The sequence below is a fragment of the Chroicocephalus ridibundus genome, chromosome 2, assembly GCF_963924245.1.
Source record: "Chroicocephalus ridibundus chromosome 2, bChrRid1.1, whole genome shotgun sequence".
Lineage (NCBI taxonomy): Eukaryota > Metazoa > Chordata > Aves > Charadriiformes > Laridae > Chroicocephalus > Chroicocephalus ridibundus.
In genome coordinates this window covers 126,243,600-126,265,258 of record NC_086285.1, presented here as the reverse complement: position 1 = coordinate 126,265,258, position 21,659 = coordinate 126,243,600, and the positions used below count along the sequence as shown (strand labels likewise).

The following is a 21,659-nucleotide window of genomic DNA, read 5'->3' as shown; positions in this document are numbered from 1 at the left end:
CTTTAGGCTTAGGAGCAGACTTACAAATGGTATCAGCTCCCAGGTCTCCCTTGACACCACAGATACCAAGTTACAGGTTATAGATACAAAGGACCTCAAGAAAAAAAAGAAGAAGAAAAAAGCTCAGAGCTACTGAACTTTTGGGAAAGGCACTAGATGTGTTCTTGTGAAACCATGTTTCTCCTGTCATGGATTCTGGCTTGCTCAGGCAAAAGAGAGCATCTGTCTTTTGTTTTAGTGGCCAGACCAGCCCAAACCATGACACTCAGAGACTGACACTCCTTTCTGCAGGCTGGACCTTTTCCTCTGGCCACTCTGGGGCTGTCTGTCGTGTTTTTGGGCAATTGGAAAGACACTGCACTTTGCTGCAGATTCTAGAAGTGTCCTGAGAGAGGGAGAATGGCAGTCCAGATGGGTAGAAATTTGGACAAACCTATTTTTATATCCCATCTTTATGCACCGTTGTTCAAAACAACTCATTAACAGACTATTTTTGTGGAGGTTTCCCTCATTACACTACTGTTTTGAAAGACCATGTCCTCCTCCTGGGTGGGTGGAACGTCCCTGCCTATCTCCTTTCTGCACTTCTTTTCAAACCTTCCTCCTGGCCTCCTGACCTTCCTCCTGACAGAAAAGACAAAATGGGACTGAAAGTGTCCTGCCTGCAATAGCCTATACTTTCTTCTCTGATCTGTAGTACCTTTAGCTCCTCCTGATATTTTGGAAAGGCTGGTAAGAAACCAGCTTTTCTTTTTGGATTTTTCTTTGGCTTTTTCTTTGGTTTTTCTTTTTATTTACAGTGTGTCTGCTTACAACCCAGTATGATACTTGAGAGAGCACAGCTTTTTTATGAGTCCGACACAATTTTATAGCCTGAGTATGCCACTGTTTGTCTGGTAAGTCATTCAAGCAGATGCTATTCCTGTGCTTAAACGAAGCGCATGCATTTATCTGCACAGGGTCTGTATGAATGGAATAAACAGTGCAGTGAGGAAGGCTAGTCTGTCATAAAAATAGCAACCATCTTTCACAATCAGAAATTTCAGTGAACATAAAAGATATGCTAGTTTGAAGAAATGTCCCTGGCATTTCGGGCTGTGACTCACTTTATCAGTCTTCTGACTGGAGAACTATCCAACTATTCCATGCCGAACCACCCAAAAGATCAAACACCCTTTAATCCTCTTATTTAAAGTCCATATTAAATATATGGACTCTATAGATACAGATGTCTGCATATGAACATGGATAGATGTCCATTACATTATAATGAACAAATGACAATTTTACAAATGGACAGTACAGATGGACATTATAAACAAATGGACATTATAGATGCCCCATTTATTGACATGCAGAATTCTGGGTAACACGGGTCAGTAAGTGGAGTAAGAATTTGCAAATGAAAAAACAGGACAAAGGGACAGAGAGGAGCAACCCGTCCACTTTCCTGGTGCTGTCTGAGCACCCGTGTGAATCAGCACAAGTTCCAGGTATCAGAAGGCACAAAGGGTGTGAGTGCCAAAGCTTATTTGGGATACTGAACTCCAGGATTGGCAAGAAATCCCTAGAAGGAGATTCTCTTGCCCAAAGACATCCCTCCCAGAAGAATGTTTGTGTTTAAACAAATCAGTTTGGTAATAAAAAGAGAAGACCATGGATTTTACAAAATCAAGCACTGCAATGCAAATTAATACTTGAAAATATTATAATCCTCGTACCTCTCATAATAAATGTCAATCGTTATGCAGTTGAGAAAAAATACTTTACCCTGTCTTGGTCTAAATCTGATCCACTGTTTGTGCTCTTAACTTGGGCTACCCTCAAAGGAAACTGAAGTCGACACAACAGTAAGAACTGTTTTGTTTTTCATAGATACCTAAAGTAAATCACCCAAGATGTCACAGGAAAAAATCACAGCTACTTTCTGAAATTAGGCTGTGTTCACAGATAGAACCGAATAATTAATGAAATAAAGTTGAGACCTTCCCCTTTTTCTGTATGAATTCCTCAGCCTACACCTGACTCCTGTGAATAATTTTCATCCTTCTTGTGAGCATAATCAAGTGCTTGCAGCAGTGAACCAGGAAAACTGATGTGACATTTTGTAAGCTCATCAGCTGCTGCTTGGATGACAACATCAGGCAGCTCCTGGTTTGTTGTAGTGTGTTCTTACCTTTAACCGTCAATATGGTATTTTATATTAGCTTTATTTTGAGAATAACACTAAAAGTATAATATTGAGGACAATGAGCCTCCTGAGCTGTTTCCAACCACATCTGGTGGTAGACTGAAGGTCTGTTAAGTTAAAGATCTCAACATCTAAGTCCCTGAAAGTTTATTGGAGTCAGTGCCCAGTGTAGGGATGGGCCGTGGGAAAGGCCAAGCCTCCTGAGACATCAAAATCAGTCTGTAAGCAGGCACAGACCCACTGCAAGCCAGGCTTCACCAGTTTGCCTGCTCACAGATCCTTGACATTTCCCAAGTGCTACCCTTCAGCAAAGCTTTTGGATGTGGCTGATGGAAAAATAACATGCTGCCTGCCTCACTGTTAACTTTTAATGCTTGTGAGGAAACATAGTTACTCACATTGTACATAAACAAGGTGCTTTCATCCCCTGTGTGGCCCCTGGGAGAAAAGTGATGGTTTCTCCCTTGTGTTTCCTGGCTTGGTGGGGCTTTGGCTTTGACCTGCTGTCAGGAGGATGCACCTAGCTGTCACCTAGCAATCTGGAGCTGGGCTTTGTGGTAGGATATTCTGATCTCCCTTTGGATCTTTCTTTTGACTGGATGAAGCTGATTTATAGAGAGATGCAAATAACTGGGAGTAAAAATTTGTCCTGTTATTGCACAGAAGGGGCCAGCAAAACGTAGGACTAAGTAAGCTCTAAATGGCTTGAAAGAAACATTTATTTTCCCCTAGAGCCTGAATTTCTTGTGGAAGAAATTGCTGTGAAAAAGCATGTATGTGATACATGACTTGTGCCTTTGCACCACTGATGGGAAAGGCATATCAGGTAGTCTATGCCGTATACAAACAGGCAAGGGGAAGGAGTGAATTACTCTTCATGCCCACTACACTGACAGCAAGCAGTAATGGATTTCAACAGCAGGCAGGGATATTTAGGTTAAATATGGGGTTTTAATGGTAGGATGGTGAAGCACTGGAGCAGGCTGCCTAAACTGTAGAGTCTGTTAGTGAGGTTTTAAAGAGCAGGAGAGGAAGGACTTCAGGACGGTTGATCCTAGCAGCAAAGGTCAGATGACTTTTTCAAGCTCCCACCCCAAACCGCCTTTGATGATACTGTACCCCACGTCATTCTCCTGGTCACTGGAAGGATTTGCTAATTAGAGTGGACTGACTGATACCTGCAACCCGGGCACGACTTATTCTGGCACTTAAGGATTCCTCTGGCACTCAGAAATCCCTGACAAATCCGAGCTGAGAAAAACCACACAATTCCTCTTTCAATTGGCCTTGAGGTGTATTGGGAATAAAGCAGGGTGTGATGGGAACACTGTGCTCAGGTGATCTCTATCATATGATGGCCTGTAGGAGAAACCATAAACCAGAGCAACACTGACTGTATTATATCTTATCACTCTGAGGCTGGTGATGAACAAATGTACTTCATTTTTGGTTTGGGTTTTACTGGAAATCATTTACTTTCATCAATCTGGGGGTGACATATCATGGAATAAAGGTTGATTCAATTCCTCCTGACTCACAGACACCCAAACTAGATGCCTTTTTAAGAAGGCCTTCATGGTCTTCAGAGAAACATTGCTTTTTCCCAGTATCCTTCATCTAAACTGTTGGTTCTTGCTGGTGGAAGGATATTCTAAATTACTATATCTGTAAATCTCAAGTTGCCCATATCTCAAATTAGTTGATTTAGATTTAGACTGAGTGGGTTACTTATTAACCAGCATGACATTTTGTTCCACTTAAAGAAGGTCATCTTATATTAATGAAAGCATTCTTTGTAATTCAGGTCAGTCTAGGATTGTTTTGCTAAAAAATTTCTGGAACTAGCGTTAAAACAGTTTATCTTTTGGTCTTTATATTCATTAATTTTTTTTCTGACAGTAGTGTCCTAATCAGCCCAGGATTCCGCATTTTTCCATTTCAAAGGTGGACAGCTAAAGAGGAAGTTCTAGGGCTACTCCAAATGTAAAATATGTAAATCACTAAATTGGAAAAACACAGGATTGCAAATGAGTACAAATTATCTCTGAAGACTAGAAACTTTGCACGCCATTAGTATGCAAGTAACCCACCCATTAATGTGTACTACATTATTATTTTGACAACTTTTACAAAAGAATGCCCTCTGATTGCTGTCTGCACAGCTATTATTGGCTCATAGACAACGCTGAGCAACACAGCTAGCTATTCTCAGAAAAGTGTTTCTGGAGGCAAAAGAAAAATCTTTTATGAATTAAAAAAATATTATTGTGCCATGTAATTACAGAGTAGTTTAAAAAGAAAGACGCTGCAAAGAGCTCTTTCTTTCACAGAATAGTTGAAGTTGGAAGGGGCCTCTGCAGATTGTCTAGGTCAACCTCCTGCTCTCAGGCCCCTAGGACCGTGCCAAGGAGGGTTTGAATACCTCTGAGGATGGAGACTTCACCACCTCTCTGGGCAACCTGTCCCGCTGTCCAACCACCCCCACAGTAAAAAAAAAAAAACAAACAACTTTTTCTGCCTGATAGAACAATTCCTGCATAAGCCACATTCATCTGTTCTTACATTCGAGTATTATGCTAAAGATTAAAGCATATTAGGTTCTAAAGGAGTTGTATTTAGCAGTTTGAGCTGCCTGGGGCAGAGTAGTATATTAAGGACACTCACAGGAGACATGGGGAGAAGAAAACCCCAAACCAAACATGCAAGGTCTCTCCAAGGCTGCCCAGGGGTAGCAAGCAAGGGATGAAAGTGAGTCCTAGCCACTGATATTAGCTTGTTGCATGTCTTTCAGGGCTAGGCCTGCTAAAGGGTGCGCCATTCACAGCACATTGTGTTTCTCCACAGCTCCCAGCAGACACACAGAGCTGAATTAGGCACCAGCACCTGCTCCTTCATCCTGCATGGACAGACCTGGTATCTAAAGACGCCACTCAAAAAATGCCAACACACTGCACAGGGGGCTGCCTCACGGGGACAGAGAAAACTCTCAATTGCAGAAAAAAAATTATGCTGCATCTTTCTTTAAAGTTATGGGCCTGATTTGATGCTCTATGTGCGCTACCCTTCATTTGGGAGCCACAGCCCCAGACACCACCCAGCCCCCACCCACAGACACGTCTGAATGCCACTGTTAGCATATTTGTTGGAGATACAGGCTTTGAATTTGCATGAGTTGATCTCCCAGACTGGTGGACCAGCCGCTGGAGGTGGTCTGTCAGCCTCAGCTTTCAGAAGTACCTTCCTTGGCTTGGACCCAGCTAACCAGATGGAGGGGGAGGAGGACGACATTCCAATCTAGCTGCAAGGGACCTGTGGATTTTGGTCTGGGCCTCACTGAGTACCCGCTAAAAAGAAAAATGGAAGTATTTCTTATTGAATCTCAGACCCTTGTGTGGGAAGCGCCTTAAACACAGTAAAGCATCACCACTCCTTCTATACAAGGAATATTAAAGTATTATACAACAAAGAATGCTTTCGACATAAGGGAAGGAAGGGACACCTGCTGTCCTTATCACAGACACATTGCAGTAAGTAGTTAGGTTATTCATCTGGAGTGTGTGGTTTCAAGTCACCTCAGGGGAAGGTTTTGAACCTGAACTTCCCATAATTTGGGCAACAGCAGGAAGTGCTGGGCTGTCAAATGAGAAAGCACTCCTCTGTCCTGTGTCAGGACAGGGAGGTGTAATTTCAGTAGTGTGTACAGATCTGTGATTCGTAAATAGAAAGATAAGCCTATCTTTAATGTCATTTGGTGTTTTTGCTGATGGCCACCTCTCCAGAATGGTGGCTTTTTGAATCCTATCCCTAGGCGCTCAGTTCTGCTCATACATACACAGACACCTAGCCCCCAGCTCAAACACGTGGGCTCTAGGGGACACCAGTGCACCCAAACACAGCACTAAGTGATGCTGGTCACTGGACTAACTGTGGCCTGTTGTGGATTGTCCTTTTTTTTTTTAACTGTGAGAATAATTATTAAATAGCTACTAACATTTATTTTGGATTCTGGTCCTGTACTTTTTGCTTTCAACTTACCGGTTTGTTTTACTTCCCTCACCCAATACAGAAAACTGTAGGCGCTTTACCCAACCAGCAGATTCGTACCCTGATGAATGTAAATCCTCCAAAGATAAAATGTCTTTATCATAGTCACAAGTACTATAGTTAAGCTAACATCTCCGACTTCGGATGACCAGATGAAAGGGAGGACTGTAACCCCCCAAATGACTAGTGCAATCTTTTTCACAGCATGGATGACCTGACCCTACTAAGTGCTATAGATCTGGGTATGGAGTAATGCTGAAATATTGCCTCCTGTGCCCCAGGAGTGCTTTGTGACTTCTGAAAGCAACAGTACACAAAACAAGCTTTTCCTTGGAGGAATTCTCTTGCAAACAAGAGAAACGACTTCCAGTTTCTACCTGACCCCTCTCGCAGGGTTGGGGGCTGACGTGCCTTAATCCTCCTAATAGGTCTGCTGATGAGATGCGTACCAATATTTTGCTGGACACGGCAGCAAAAAGATTCATACTTTAGGATTGATACAGTCTGTAAAAAATATGCATGAGTAGCCCTTTCTTAACTTGTAAAAACACTTCACGGACAAGATAAACCCTTATTTTAAAGGATACATGTGAAGAACACAAAATTAACTAGCATAGAAGACCACAGAGAGATAACATTCTCCAGCTTGTCCTAGAAATAATTTTGCTTAACTTTAAAACCAACTGCATATGATTTTACCTCATTATCTTAACCTATAACTATTCAGCAAAATACACACTCTTTTTCCTACCTGAAATCATCCTGCATCATCAAAGAAGCTGTCAATAAGACTACATGCTCATAATTTGTGGTCCTAAATACCCTGTAATACTCCTATTTCTCTCCCAGAATTCTGTCCCCTTTGAAACATTGCTCCCGAATAAAGCAGAGCATCAAATGTGTCTCAAATTTTACATCTGCTGTGTAAGAATAACTATCTTGGCAAAGACAAAGAATGCTAGCTGCCAAGTGATTCAACCCACAGCCATACAGTTTGCATCCCCTGCCCATCTCAATCATAAGAATTAGATAAAGTGTGACTATTAAACTATGTTTCAGCCTATTTAACTAAGCACAACACCTGTTCAAAAGAACAGAAAGAATGTGTTCTTGGTATAAGTTACTGCTTGGTTTGTTCCTGACACCCTATGACACAATCACAAGCTTTAAGACAAATAAATGCTACCGTGACTAACTATGAAACACAGACTTCACCAAATAAACACTCCTGACACGAAAATGTCCTTGGGAGAGATTATATTGACTGAAAAGGGTGAGTATATTTACTAATATCAGGACTTTTCTTACTCTTATAAAAGATAAAGAAAATACCTGACTTCAGAGGGACTGTTAACAGTAATAGTAATTAATGACTGAGAGCACCCGTGACCTAAAGACACTAGAGCATTTGGCAAAGCAGCGCCACCATACAACTGGCATGCTGTCCTTTGCAAATAACATCTTTTTGACCTTTCTCAAGTTGTTTCTGAATGGATCCTTATTTTATCAAGCAACTCATGATTCATAGCAGTTGCCGAATAATTTAGATGAGCTATGCATGGTCATGAGTGACTTCCGCATTACACGCAGTTCATGGAATAATGTTTGACATCTCCAAACCCAAAGGATTTCTGCAGAGCAGAGATTAGCTAGATGAAGGAAAAAGGATGCCATACTTCCCCTGAGCTGCTCCTCCAGACAGTGTGCTTGTGGCCATTTCAGTTTCTGCCTGGTTTCCCACACAGAACCCAAACAGGTAGGACTTGGCCAAGCAGAAAGGCAATGTTGGCATGACCCGGGTCTCGTTAGGCCTCAGCTTATGGGTTGACTTTAAAGAAAGCCTAACAGGTGCTCTCTGCTTTTCCTTGGCACACGTCTCATTTCACACTATGCTTTTCTTCACCTCTTTGCTCCATGCCTCAGGGAACAGAGGACAGAAAGCCCTTACAGGTAAGGCAAATCTCAATAGGAGTTGGAGAGCATTCTGCTTGCCAGGGAGCAGCAAAAACAGGGCCACTCCCTCAGGCAAGGTGAACTGGAAGCCAAGGGGATCCCACAGCCCATCCTACAGAACTTGAGCAAGGCAAACAGGACAGACACGCAGATGGCCCAAGCAAGGTCTAGATCATAATGCAGTATCACAGCAAGGTGGAAAGCAACTCCTCCCGCCCCCCCCGATCAGGTCCAATCACCAGGCACGCTCACACCAACAACAGACAGCCAAGATGAAGCCAGGAAGTCAGCCCAGGGTGGGGGTTGAGGTCTCAACCAGGTGGCTCCATCACCAAATGGGGCATGGCTGTCCCTCAGCTTGAGACCAGCACTCCTTCAGCACAGCTCAGACAGGGAAGGAGCAGGTCACCAGGGCTGAGCTTCAATAGAGCTGCTGAGTCCTTGGGTGAGCATGGAGGCCACAGGTGAGGCTGGTCAGGGCCATTAACCTGACCAGCAGTTATTAGTGCCCTCAGAGTCCTGACTTTGCTGTCATATCTGTGCTTGTCCAGTTGCTTATTGTCTGTAGGTGTATTATTCATGCAAAAGCAATCAAATCTGGAGCTTGTATGCTTAGAAACCATAATTATGTTACAGAAGTTATTCAGATGTTAACCTGGGTGTGAACTAAAATGGAGCATCTTTGTGGAGAACATTCTCATCCTCTTCTGAGGAAATGATGGCAGTGAGCTCTGTGTAACAGGACTTTGGCCAAATTTTGTCATTAGGAAAATATTGTGATGTCTGTGTAACCTCTCACTACCTCCCTGCTCGGTGTAACGTTTCTGGGGTGTTTATTTTGTTAACTAACAAAAAGTACATTGGGAGCACACGGGAATGGGTCTGTGTTAGCTCTGGCTCAGTTAAGCCCTTGCATCTTTGTGTTGAGACTTGCAAAAAGTTTGTTCACTTTTGCTTTTTAACACTTTTATAAATCAAGGTGCAAACATGTCAGAGGGAAATGCTTTTTAAGTAATGCAAATGGAGATTAGAAATAAACAACTCACTGAGTTAATTTAAATGTCATGAGGAGAATTTAAAAGGCCTTTAAATTCTGCCTACCACTTTTCAAAAACATTTCTCTTATAGTTCAGTTTCTCTTTGAAAGCATGTTCAAGGATAAATAAGCCTAATTCAAATGTTCTGTTAAAAGATTTCTTTTTTAAATCCTATTTTATTCAATATTTCAACTTTGGCATGTTCAATTAGATGGCAACTCAGAAGCAGCCACCACTCACATTCAGAAGCGTCAAATTCAAAACCTCACCTAATGTGGAAGGGAACATGGGAATTAATGAGGACCAGGAAATCAGTCTGATCAAAGTCTCTGTCTGTCAAGCAAATTTTCTGGTCTAAAGACATAGTTTGTCTATAGCAATCAGTGTCACACATAGAAAAATTCTAACAGAAAAAATCTGAACTTCTTCAGGGATCTGCAGAAGAAAAAAATCTGAATTTCTGCAGGCTTCAATGTCACCAGAAAAAAAAAAAAAAGTTTTAATATGATCTTGTCTATTCTGGAAGTGTAAGTGACAAACCGGTCTTAACGTTATGAACTTCAAGTTTATTTCCTAAGATCTGGGAAATCATGTAAACGCTCTGTGCCGTGGCTCCCTATCAGTAAAAAAGAAAGGTATGTCTTTCCTATGTGAAGTAAACCTTGCAATTTATTTTAGTTCTCCAGCCTTAGAGCTGTACGCATTTCTAGATGTGTAAGTTTTCTAACTTCCTATCACTAACACAGTCCTTGTATACTCATTAATTAACAGTAACATTGCTTACGTTACATGTGTGAAAGGATCATTTGCTGGTAGGGCTTATGAAGTTCTGGAGACACGTTGCCCCAGAGCATACAGCCTCATACAAGGGCTTCCACATATCAGCAGTTTCACCTCAGCTGAGCTCATGAATTGGTTACAGAGCATCTCCTGGGCTGTCCCTGCTACCAGAGATGAGAGTCACATCAGCAGAGCTGCAGCAGCAATTTGAAACATAAGCACAGAACAAAGTAAATGGGACAGATAGCCAGCAGAAGGGAAGCTGGCAGCACTGGTGTTTAAGGAACTACGGACAGTAAGTGGCCCTGAACCTTGCAGTGTCATTTAGGTCCCGCTGCAGATAAATCCTTTCACAGAGCAGAGAAACAATATGTTGTCCTCTGTGAGGCCCTGACTCAGTCCTGTGCACCGTGTTCTCAGAGACTTGTCAACAAGCTACGATTTCAGGCGAGAGCTGTAAAAGCAATCACCAAGCTGAAAGGAACAATTCACCCGGGATGAACGGATTCATGAAGAACTTGGTATATGGGTTCCATCAGGTATGAATACCAAGGGTTAAATTCAGGAGCCATCATGCCTGTGACAAAACCTCCTCTGCCTTCAAGAAGGCCAAGAAGTCCCCAGGCTGGTGTGCTAAATGGACAGATAACGAGACAGAATGACATGAAATTCTGAAAGGATCGTACTTGGTTCATTACCAGAAACAGTCTCCTGATAGTGGCAAAGCAGGCTGATTATTTTCTCTCAGCAAAAATGATTTAGGATTTCTGATAAGCATATTCCTGTAATTCAAATGAAATGGCCTCCTGGAAATGGACGTGCATTGACTAAGGAGATGGGATGGAGAAGCCAATTCTTGCTTTAACTTGAATGTCTGTAGGGCAGATGTGGAATGGGGAACGGCTTCTTCCCCCAACCCTGCCAACAACCTTGACTGCCTGCCTTAGTCCTTCTCCACTGTGGTGCTAAATTAGTCCGAAAAAACCCAAACCAAGAGTGCGTGACAGCTGTCACATTCTCTTCTGTACCATGCACCAGCGTGCACCACGTCTGCACCAAAGTGTTCATAAGATACGGTTTCTTGCACCTGTCTCTCTTGCTCTGTTGAGCTGCACAGGAGAGTGCTGCTCACCATAAATAACATTGGTTCACCCCTCAGGCAGCTTTCAGGCTTTTGACCAAATCTAGAGAATATATCACTGCTGTTTTCAACTAAGGAAGGTAGGTTCAGTAGAGGGGATTTACTGTATGACCCTAATAGATTTTAGTATTATGGTCTGTTTGATTTCTTTGGGATATCTTCTTTTGTTAACTACCAATAAGAATAATCTGAGGTAGCGTTGGTAAAAAATGGAGACATCTTCAGTGTCTAAACACCATGAAGTAACGTGTTTTCCCTCACCCTTTTAACACAGATGATCTCCGCAAGATATGAATCATTTTTATGAGTTAGATGCAAGTGTTTAATACGTTGTTTGAAAACAGACACTTAACAGGAAGGCGGATCACCACCTCCTTTGTCACTGTGGTTGTAACACACCGAGGAACAGAGAGCAGAGGAGGATGCTCAGGAATAAAGGAAAACTACATGAATATGGGTGTCTTGGTGACAAATAGTCTACGGTTGTTATACATGACATTAATGCTTTCTTTCTGCTTCTTTCCAGATACACCATTTCCCCCCTCCCTCAGGACATTTGGATAACCCGGGATTCTGTCTTACCTTGAAAATCCACTGTGGTGCTTTAGTATCCTCTTCCTCTTCATTTTGGAGGGTCTCCTTTGCTTGACAGTTGTCTGCATGGTAGCTGCGCGTCCTGAAGTAGAGCAAAACTTGCCTCCACATCGAGAAATGAAAAGGCTGTTCCTGAATCCAATTTTAAAATTACCTTTCTTGGAAAAGCACAGCTTTTATTTAACGATGAAACAAAACCAGATCCCAGACATGGGGCTGAATGACAACAACATAGAGATGGCTCGTCCTTACACCGATGGGCAAATGTCAGGGCCTCTTGCAGCTTGCCACTTCCTCCTGCAGCCTCCACAGTTCTGGAGACAAACAGGATTATCTGCCCTCAAATATCCGCAGTGCCTCATCCCCTCAGCACCGTGCCAGCTTAGAGATTAGATTTACGACTTTGTAGGTTTTAGTAAGTTGAAAAGGAGGAAGAAGTGGTAGAATACATGTCAGAGAGACAGGCTGTAACAATCATGAAACACGTTTTATCGCCTCAGAGTGAACGTATTACACTTGCAACTTGAAGGAAGAAGCAACCCAGCACGTAGTCATACTCTGCAGGCAGCGCCAAATGGAGATGTCTGCCTTAGGTCAGTGGCACCTGTCAATCACGTTTTTTCTCGCCGACCGAACAGATGGTCTACTGGTAATCCTTCCAGCCCCAGTGAAAACACCACACGAGCAGCAGCCCTGTCTGCGGATAGAGACAAGCTAAATATAAAGGCTAAGACTCCAGGTAGATTATTAATAGATTATTTCTCTTAACTTTATAGAGGGCTGCCAGGCTTTTGCCTTCTGTTTGTCAACATTCACGCGCTACTTATTTTTTGTGCTTTTCAAAATAGGGATGGGAGAAACACATAAAAATTAGGAGGAATATTAAATTATTGTGAACTTTCCAATCAAATAATTATTTAAACATCGTTGATAGTTCTGGACATTAGCAATGCTGTTGTAATGAGAGCTAGACAAATAATAGTGTTCCCTCTGTGGGAAAGCATTCGGGAGCCTTTTAAAAAATCTTATCCTGGAGACAGCAGAAAGTCAAGCTCATACATATGTTAGTGTTCACCAAAACAAATCAATGTTTTAATTTATTAATCATTTTAAAATACTACCAGTTTTAATACCTTTATACTTTAAATTAGTATTTTTATTAGAATTAGCTGAAACGTCCACTGAAATGTTACTATAAATGGCGAGACACAAGTTTCCATTTTGGAAGTGTCTCATGGGATATTCTATCTCTTTTGAAAGTTTAAGTCTTTTTTCAAGTTGAACAATATGTTTAAAACAACATTTTTTTTCTGCCAAGAGTCAAAAGTTTTGACAATTCAGCATTGCAGATATAAGGTAGGGATAACATCATCTGTCCCCATAGCACCTCTTGTGAGTGACCTTGTGGTTGCATCTCTGTCTTTTTTCAGAGAAATCCAGTAAGTGCTGAGGAGAAAAATTAAGAACAATGAGAGAACGCTTTCTTCCAGCATTTGGCTTGATGAGCACTAGAAGTCATCGTATAGTAAGAATGCTGTTGCATAAGCACTGGTAATAAGTCTGACTTTGGCAGAGTTACTGCTGGGGTTTAGGTAACCACCTTCTTTTCTGTCCTCTGGCCAGGCTTACTGTCTGTTCAGTGCTTCCTTTTTCCTCCAAGAGGGTACTGCTCTGACCTACTCTTTTTTTGCCGGAAAGGATGAAGTTAGAGGATTTTTTTATTTTTTTATATGTTTTATTTTAAGTCAGGCGTGGGTTTTATTTCACCTGGTACTGCAGCAATTTCACAGAGAAAGGTGCTCCTTCTGCATATTCAGGTGCTGACCCCTGCGGTGTATGAGGGCACAGACTCCGGCTGTGATAAGCACGAAATAGTTTATTGCTTCTCAAGCCTTGGCTTTTATACCCAAGCTCTAAAACTTTCCACACACCTCCTAGGCAAGTAAACGCATATTTCAGATCACTAACCCAGTCGCCTTATTCAGGTCCCACTAAGATAAGCACGCGAAGCTGTTTTCTCGATCCATGTTTACATTGGACCAGTTCCTCTTCATTCCATCCGTATCGACACCTGTGTTCCTGTTTCTGTGTGCTCTGCTCACTGGGTCTTTGGCCGTACGCAGGCCTCTGCTCGTAGATCTGCTACATCTCCCCCTTTTTTGTTTAACACCAGACCATTTATTAACAAGGCCGCCATGACTTGTGCTTCTAGTCATCGTGACGCTCTTAGCAGGTTATATATCATACTAAACACAATTAAAAACAGAATCAAAAAGAACCCTGCCAGGGCAATAAATACCCAGATTCCTAAATTCAGCCCAGAAAGCCAATTTTTTTGGATTTACCTACGAGAGATCCTTTTGTAATGTTTCAAATCCATTGTGGTTCATTAAGTCTTGAATCTTTAGTATTTGAGCTTTTAGGTGACCATGTAAAGGAAGAATATTTTGTTGCAATGACATGTCAAAAGCACCTTGGAGATGGTATTTAACCATTTCCCAGCCATGTAGCGATGCATTCCAGGGGAGAGATGTAACACAAAGTCTTTGAGAATTGTACTCCCAAACACAATACAGAGAAAGACATGTTTTTAACGCATTTTGCTCATCCCCTATCCATATTACTGCTGCTTCTAAGGCTTGTAATTTGGTTAATATTTCTTCATCTATGCGTTCATGCATATCAGTGTCATACCTATGGGAGGGGGAGGCAGTCACAGTGCTTCAGGGCACCCCCTGTGTCTTCAAAGTGTGCTCATGTCTCTCTCCCTCTCTAGCCCGAGACAGCCCCCTTATATCCTGCATCAGATTGAGTGGAGAAGTACAGGCTAGAGTCGCTGCATGCGCGGCCAGCGTGTGCAGCAAGTCTCACCAGACTCATGATCCAGCTTTGCTAATAGCAGCTGTCTGATACGTGACTACCTTGTTGTACTCCCTTCTTGTTATTTTCTTCTTTGAAGGTCAGGTTCTCATGGATACACACACAGTTTTTACAGTAACATATTCTACAACTCGTACAAGGGTATGATGCAAAGCAGCACCTACAACTGATCGTATAATGCTTATTAAACACGGCAAACAGCATACTAAACATAACTAATTCTTTGGTTACATTAGAAAAAGTTTCTCCTACAACCTTAGCAGTCAGGACAGATTCAGTAAGCGCAATAACGGCTACAAAAGCTGAAGTTAAAATAACAATTGCAGATACTATTGCAAAAATCATGAGAAGTACAAATCATTACAGAATCTTCTTGCTCACAATTTCTATTTGTTGTAGTATTTTATTTGTAGTATTGTTGTAGTATTATATTTGTTGTAGTATTATCTATGGTTAGCTTATGAAGACTTCCGTTTACAAATACAAGTCCCATTCGCCAGCCCTCAGTATATAACCCGATATACAAAAGAATCTACATGAGACAGAAAAGAGATAAGCATTAAAAAATGAAAGATTAATAAAAATACCCATCCTTAGGTATGCCTGCTTTACTCATTGATTGGCTCGACTGGTTCCAGGCCTCCCCTTTCCCCTGCTGGACTCAGCTGATGAGCCAGTTTAACGAATTTTGCAGGAATCCAGTATGGACCTGAGGATAAAGACACATAAGCATACCCTCGACCCCATGTTATCAGGGGGACTGGTCCTTCCCAGCGCCCCGATTCAAGGTGCTTATAATACACCTTTGGTTGTTCAGGCCATTCAACGGATGACAAAGAAGACATGTGTAGAAAATTTAAAACATAAGTTGCTTTATACAATTGCTCTTGAGGTGTCATACCTACGGGATTCTCCCTTTTTTGTTTAGCAAGCATGTTTTTTAAGGTATGATGCATACGTTCCACAATTGCTTGCCCAGTCGGGGAATGAGGAATACCGGTGACATGTTTAATACCCCATGTCTGTAAAAAGGCCTGTACTTTAGCGGACCACACAAGCTGGTCCGTTACCAGTTTTTATAGTTTTCGGTACTCCCATGACTGCAATGCATTGCAACCAATGTCGAATAACACCACGCGCATTCTCTCCTGTATGAGCAGTGGCTACAACAAAGTGAGACAACAAATCAACTGAAACATGTACACAGTGTAGATGTCCAAATTCCATAATGCGCGTAACATCGGATTGCCAAAGTTCATCAGGTGTAAACCCTCGCGCGTTAACCCCTGCAAATGATGGCAGAGGAGCCAGCTGCTGACAATCGGCACAAGTTTGCACAATATCATGTGCTTGTTGTTGTGTTAAAGAGAATTGCTTCCTCAATGCCTTCGCATTTTGATGAAAAAAATCATGTGACATTTTAGCTTGCTGCATAATGTTCGGAGTTGTTACCGACAGAGTGTGATAATCTGCAACTGTGTTTCCCTCAGTTAAAGGACCAGGTAAACAGCTATGAGCGCATATGTGGACAATAAAATAAGAAAACTGTCTTTTTTGTAAAAGCAACATTAATTGCAGTAATAGCTTAAATAACAATTGGCTCTCTACTTGTTTTAGAAATGCTCCTTCAAGTCTTTGAACAATGCCAGTAACATATTGAGAATCTGCCACTGCATTTAATGGTTCCTGCTGAAATAAGTCAAAAGCCCTTACAGTAGCAGCGAGTTCCACAATTTGCATAGATCCTTCAACTGGAGTTACAACCGAATCCCATTGTCCTTCAGAGGTCTTCCAGGCTACAACTGCTTTTCCTGTTTTCCCTGAGCCATCTACAAACACTGTATGGGCGCCAGCAAGAGGCTTTGTCGCTAGTAGGATGCACGGTTGTACAGGAATTTGTGGAAGTGACTGTAAAGGTCTGTGCTGGGGCAAATAATAATTTATTTGCCCTATATAATCTACTAAGGCTATTTGTAGGTTAAGGCTTTGTGATAACCAAAGGTCAAAGCCGTCTCTTTTGACGGGGACATGTATGTGGCTTGGATCCATTCCAGAAAGCTGCTGACAGCGCAAATGACCCTGCGAAATCAATCATGCTAACATTTCAATCATCATAGTTACTGTTTTTGAAAAGGTATGTGGCAAAAATACCCACTCTAATGCAGTCAGGCTCTTTGCGAGTGCATCATCCCACTGTCCTATCAGGGCGTAAGGTTGAAATTCTTGATATATCACAAACAGTCTGATAGGAAGGTGTTCAATGCGTCTTGCAGTGGTAGTAGACTGTATCTTATCTTCAACGTGCTGTAATGCCTTCTGAGCTGTTGAGGTTAATGAACGTGGAGAAGCTAAATCTGGATCTCCTTTCAATATATTAAACAATGGAGACAACTCTTCGGTAGTAATTCCTAGCAAAGGACGAACCCAATTAATTGGGGCGAACCCAATAACTTTTCAAGGTCGTTTAAGGTGACAACTGAATGAGCAATGCATAAAGGTTGAGGCTGTACATGTGTTTCAAGCAGCTTCCAGCCTAAATACTTCCAAGGTGACGTGGTTTGAATTTTTCCTTCTGCAATCTGCAGACCATGTTGTTTCAATTGTTGTTCAGCAAATGTTAACAAAGAAGTTAAAATGTGCCGTTCTTTAGTAGCAAATAGAATATCATCGTTACCGAGCTTATCATATTTTGAACGACATTGGCTACTCCAACGATACCCTCTCTGACACTGAGGGCACAGTTGTGTCAGGGCAGCAGGCCTTCTTGAAGTTGGATGGTTGGTGCGTCAGGGACAATTCCGTTTAAGATGTCCTTCCTTATCACATAGGAAGCATTTAACAGCTGCACAGGCTACCACCATCTGTTGAGCTAAAGCAGTGGCTAACATTTCTGCTTTATGTTACTCAGAGCCCACGTTTTGACAGGCTCTTATTAGCTCTGATAGAGTTTTGGCCTTGTTTCGCAACGGCTCTACAGCGCGCTTGCAACCCGCATTAGCATTTTCAATTGCTAATTGAAACAACAAGAGTTGCTGCGCCTCTTCGGCGTCTCTTTGCCTTTGGGCAGCAGGCTGCAAGCTGCCGCAGGAGGCAACGGAAGGTTCTTGCGCCCCCTGGCGCACACCCGCAAGAGACGTTTCTCTTCCTTTGTCGGGAACTCGCCCCAAGGCTCTAACAGCCGGCGTTGTCGCCTGACGAAAAAGTCTTCTGTCTAACTGGGCTTGTGCCTGCGCAGTGGCGTAGGGCCCTTGTCCCAGCGACTCGTCCAGACCTATATGAATACCTTGAGTAAGATTGTCCATAATTTGAGCAGTGGCAGCATCACGATACTCGTGTGTCCCGGACTGCAAATCGTGCTGCAGTCAAGATTAACCGCAAAAGAGAAGGCCAATCATACACTGTCATCGTATATGAGTCAGCTATGGCATGAATAAGATTCATTGTAAAGGAAGATTGCAATCTGTAATCTCTGGCAGAATTTCTTAACTCTTTAACTAACTCATAAGGTAAGTGCTGATATCGAGGAGGTTGGTTATGTCTATAAATTACAGGCATCTCTTGTAACATCTGAACATCTCCCCTGCGCAAAGCCTCCCGCTGACATTCTGACAATATACCGCAATACCCCGATTCCGTCTGCGCACGTATAAGTGGTTGATAAGATGGAACAGACGCGGTACCTGGTGCAAATGGAGGAGGGTTAAGAATGAAGAAGCGCGATAACGACTTTTGTCGCTGTTGCTGTAAAATCTCCTCCGCAGTTGGAGCAGATGCAGGCATAGCTTTAATTGGGGTTACAGGTGGATATAAATCAGGTTCAGTCTCTGGATTTATTGGACCAGGATCAAAGGGATCTTCTGTCTCTTCGCCTCCCGAATTCTGCTTTTGGTAATGTTCTGCAGGATTGGGAATTTCAGCAGATTCAGGCTCAGGGTCCGCAACTGGGGATATTAAGTCAACAGACTGAGGTTCCTCTGGGGAAGCTTGTGGTACCCCTCCAGTAACCCCTTGCAGGGCTTGCTCTGCAGGATGCAGTGTTTGTATGGCAGTGTATACAGTTCGCCAAGTAATTATTATTCCTTCTGGCAAGGACAAGCGCAGCATCTCCCGCATTTGCAATTCCTCCCGCCCTTTTTGCCAGTGAGATAAATTGTAGGACCCCCCCTTCAGGGAACCATGAGCAATAATCGCGTGTCCATAAAAGCAAAGTTACTAATTTGACAGGGCCATTTTAAAGCCCTGTTCTGTTAAAATGCGCTGCAGAAGTTCAAGTTGCAATTTCTGTTCTAGAGTAGCTGTTTGTCCCATTTTTAATATCCACTGCGGCCGCTCACCTTTTTTGTCCAGCAAACGGCGATGAAAGTAATTGCTAGAGAGCTCTCAGTATGAATTCCTCCGTCCAGCCACAGGTACACCACCGGATAATTAGTACTTCATATCTCTGTTCCTTTTAATCCTTGTTCTTTTAAACCTTGTTCTTCTAAACCCTGTTTGGGCGCCATTTGTGGTGTATGAGGGCACAGACTCCAGCTATAAGCATGAAATCGTTTATTGCTTCTCAAGCCTCGGCTTTTATACCTGAGCTCTAAAACTTTCCGTGCACCTGCCAGGCAAGTAAACGCATATTTCAGATCACTAACCCAGTCGCCTTACTCAGGTCCCACTAAGATAAGCACGCGAAGCTGTTTTCTCGATCCATGTTTATATTGGACCAGTTCCTCTTCATTCCATCCGTATCGACACCTGTGTTCCTGTTTCTGTGTGCTCTGCTCACTGGGTCTTTGGCCGTACGCAGGCCTCTGTTCGTAGGTCTGCCACAGACCCCCTTGTCCAGAAAAGGGCACAAGGCAGCAGAGACTGATGGTGAGAGGAGGAGAGATGCGGTAGGCTGCAGAGAGGGGCTGGAGACTCTGGGACCCTCCAGCTTTCAATACAGAAGTGCGTGTTCATGAGACAAACACTTGTCCCTACTCCCTAAAATAATGTACTCTATTATTTTAACACCAGCTATAAATAGTTTTGCTCTCACTTTTCTGTTCCTGTTTCTGCACAGTACTTCACTTTCAATTTTCTGAAAATATAGCATTATTCCATTGTACTGGGGGAAAAAATTGAAGATGTATTTATTCCAATAAAATGTTAGTTTATTTTTCTTTTGAAAACACAGCTCCTATTGAGGATGAGAGATATGTGGTTCCTTAACTGAGCAAGCAAAATTTAATTTCAAAGCGGTGGTGGAGCAATCAGAAAATTGCTTGGTATGACATTTGCAAAATTGTAGTGTATTAGCTTTACCACATCCTTTCATAGAATCATGGAATCATAGAATCATAGCATTGGAAGGGACCTCTGGAGATCATCTAGTCCAACCCCGCTGCCAGAGCAGGGTCACCCAGAGCAGGTTGCACAGGAACGCATCCAGGCGGGTTTTGTATGTCTCCAGAGATGGAGACTCCACCACCTCTCTGGGCAGCCTGTGCCAGTGCTCTGCCACCCTCAAAGGAAAGAAGTTCCTCCTCATGTTTAGGTGGAACTTCCTATGCTCAAGTTTGTGCCTCTTGTCCTGTCACTGAAAAGATCCTGTATTTATAAGTGTTGATAAGATCCCCCCTCATTCATCTTTTTTCCAGACTGAAGAGACCCAAATCCCTCAGTCTTTCTTCATAAGAGAGGTGTTCCAGTCCCCTAATCATCTTGGTAGCCCTTTGCTGCACCCTCTCCAGCAGTTCCCTGTCCCTCTTGAAGTGGGGAGCCCAGAACTGGACACAGTACTCCAGGTGCGGCCTCACCAAGGCAGAGTAGAGGGGGAGGATGACCTCCCTCGACCTGCTGGCCACACTCTTCTTGATGAAGCCCAGGATGCCATTGGCCTTCTGGGCCACAAGGGCACATTGCTGGCTCATGGTCATCCTGTTGTCCACCAGGACTCCCAGGTCTCTTTCAGCTGAGCTGCTCTCCAGCAGGTCAGCCCCCAACCTGTACTGGTGCATGGGGTTATTCCTCCCCAGGTGCAGCACCCTACACTTGCCCTTGTTGTATTTCATAAGGTTCCTCTCTGCCCAACTCTCCAGCCTGTCCAGGTCTCTCTGTATGGCGGCACAGCCTTCCGGTGTGTCAGCCACCCCCCCCAGCTTTGTGTCATCGGCAAACTTGCTGAGGGTGCACTCTATCCCCTCATCCAGGTCATTGATGAATATATTGAAGAGGACTGGACCCAGTACTGACCCCTGGGCAACACCACTCGTCACTGACCTTTAGGCCAGGATCTGACTGATTTAAAAGAAAAATGAGCCCAGTTCTATGACCTAGAATCCATGTAATCCTATATTGGTTGCAGGAAGCAGGATTTACTTGTTTAAAAAGATGTTCACAGAATAATGATCTCCCACAATGACACAGACACTACAGCGAAGACAAAGTAAGAGGGGAAAACAGACAGGTGAAGCAGTAAAAATCCTGTTCACAGTGGGCCAATCTTGCTATAATTACTCAGAAAAATGTCCAGTGAAGCACCCCATATCTCCTCACATTGAAAAGTCACTACTCCTGTGTCCATGAAAGGAAGCCTCTTCCATGACAACCCTCCACCTTTAGACAAGACAGAAAAGAATATGGCAATGTGGCATCCCCATTCCCCTGTCCCACAGGTCCTCCCCGATGCCTGTCAGGCAGACATGAAATCTGTTGGAAGAGACTGATTAAATGGGAAACCCATAAGATGAAAATAAGGAGAAACCAGAACTGTAAAATAAGTCAAGTCCATTCAAAAGTTACAGATGTCACAGCATTTTCTCTCCTGGGTAAGAAGTTAGTTGTGTACCAGTGGGTCATCAGAAATCACTGGGATTTGCTCCACTATGTGAGTAATCTTTATACTTCCTTGCAGTATCAATTAAAGGCAGATTTATTCTTTTTTCAGATAAATTAGGCACCTAAAGACATATCTAGATGTCCAATGAGATTTTTCAAAAGCCATTGTGCTCTTTTGTTCCATACAACTAAAAAGCCCAAAGGAGAACCTCAGATGTGAAGTTTTTTA

General features: G+C 42.8%; 1 protein-coding gene across 1 annotated transcript in view; it reads right to left on the bottom strand.

The window, feature by feature from the left end:
* RGS20 (regulator of G protein signaling 20) overlaps window positions 1–11,881 on the bottom strand; it is a 42,403-nt gene extending 30,522 nt beyond the window's left edge. The window contains exon 1 of the mRNA XM_063326868.1: window positions 11,729–11,881. Within this exon, the coding sequence (XP_063182938.1) occupies window positions 11,729–11,851 (123 nt within the window). The 5' untranslated portion in view covers window positions 11,852–11,881. The remainder of the gene's footprint in view (window positions 1–11,728) is intronic.
* Between the last annotated feature and the right edge of the window lie 9,778 nt (window positions 11,882–21,659).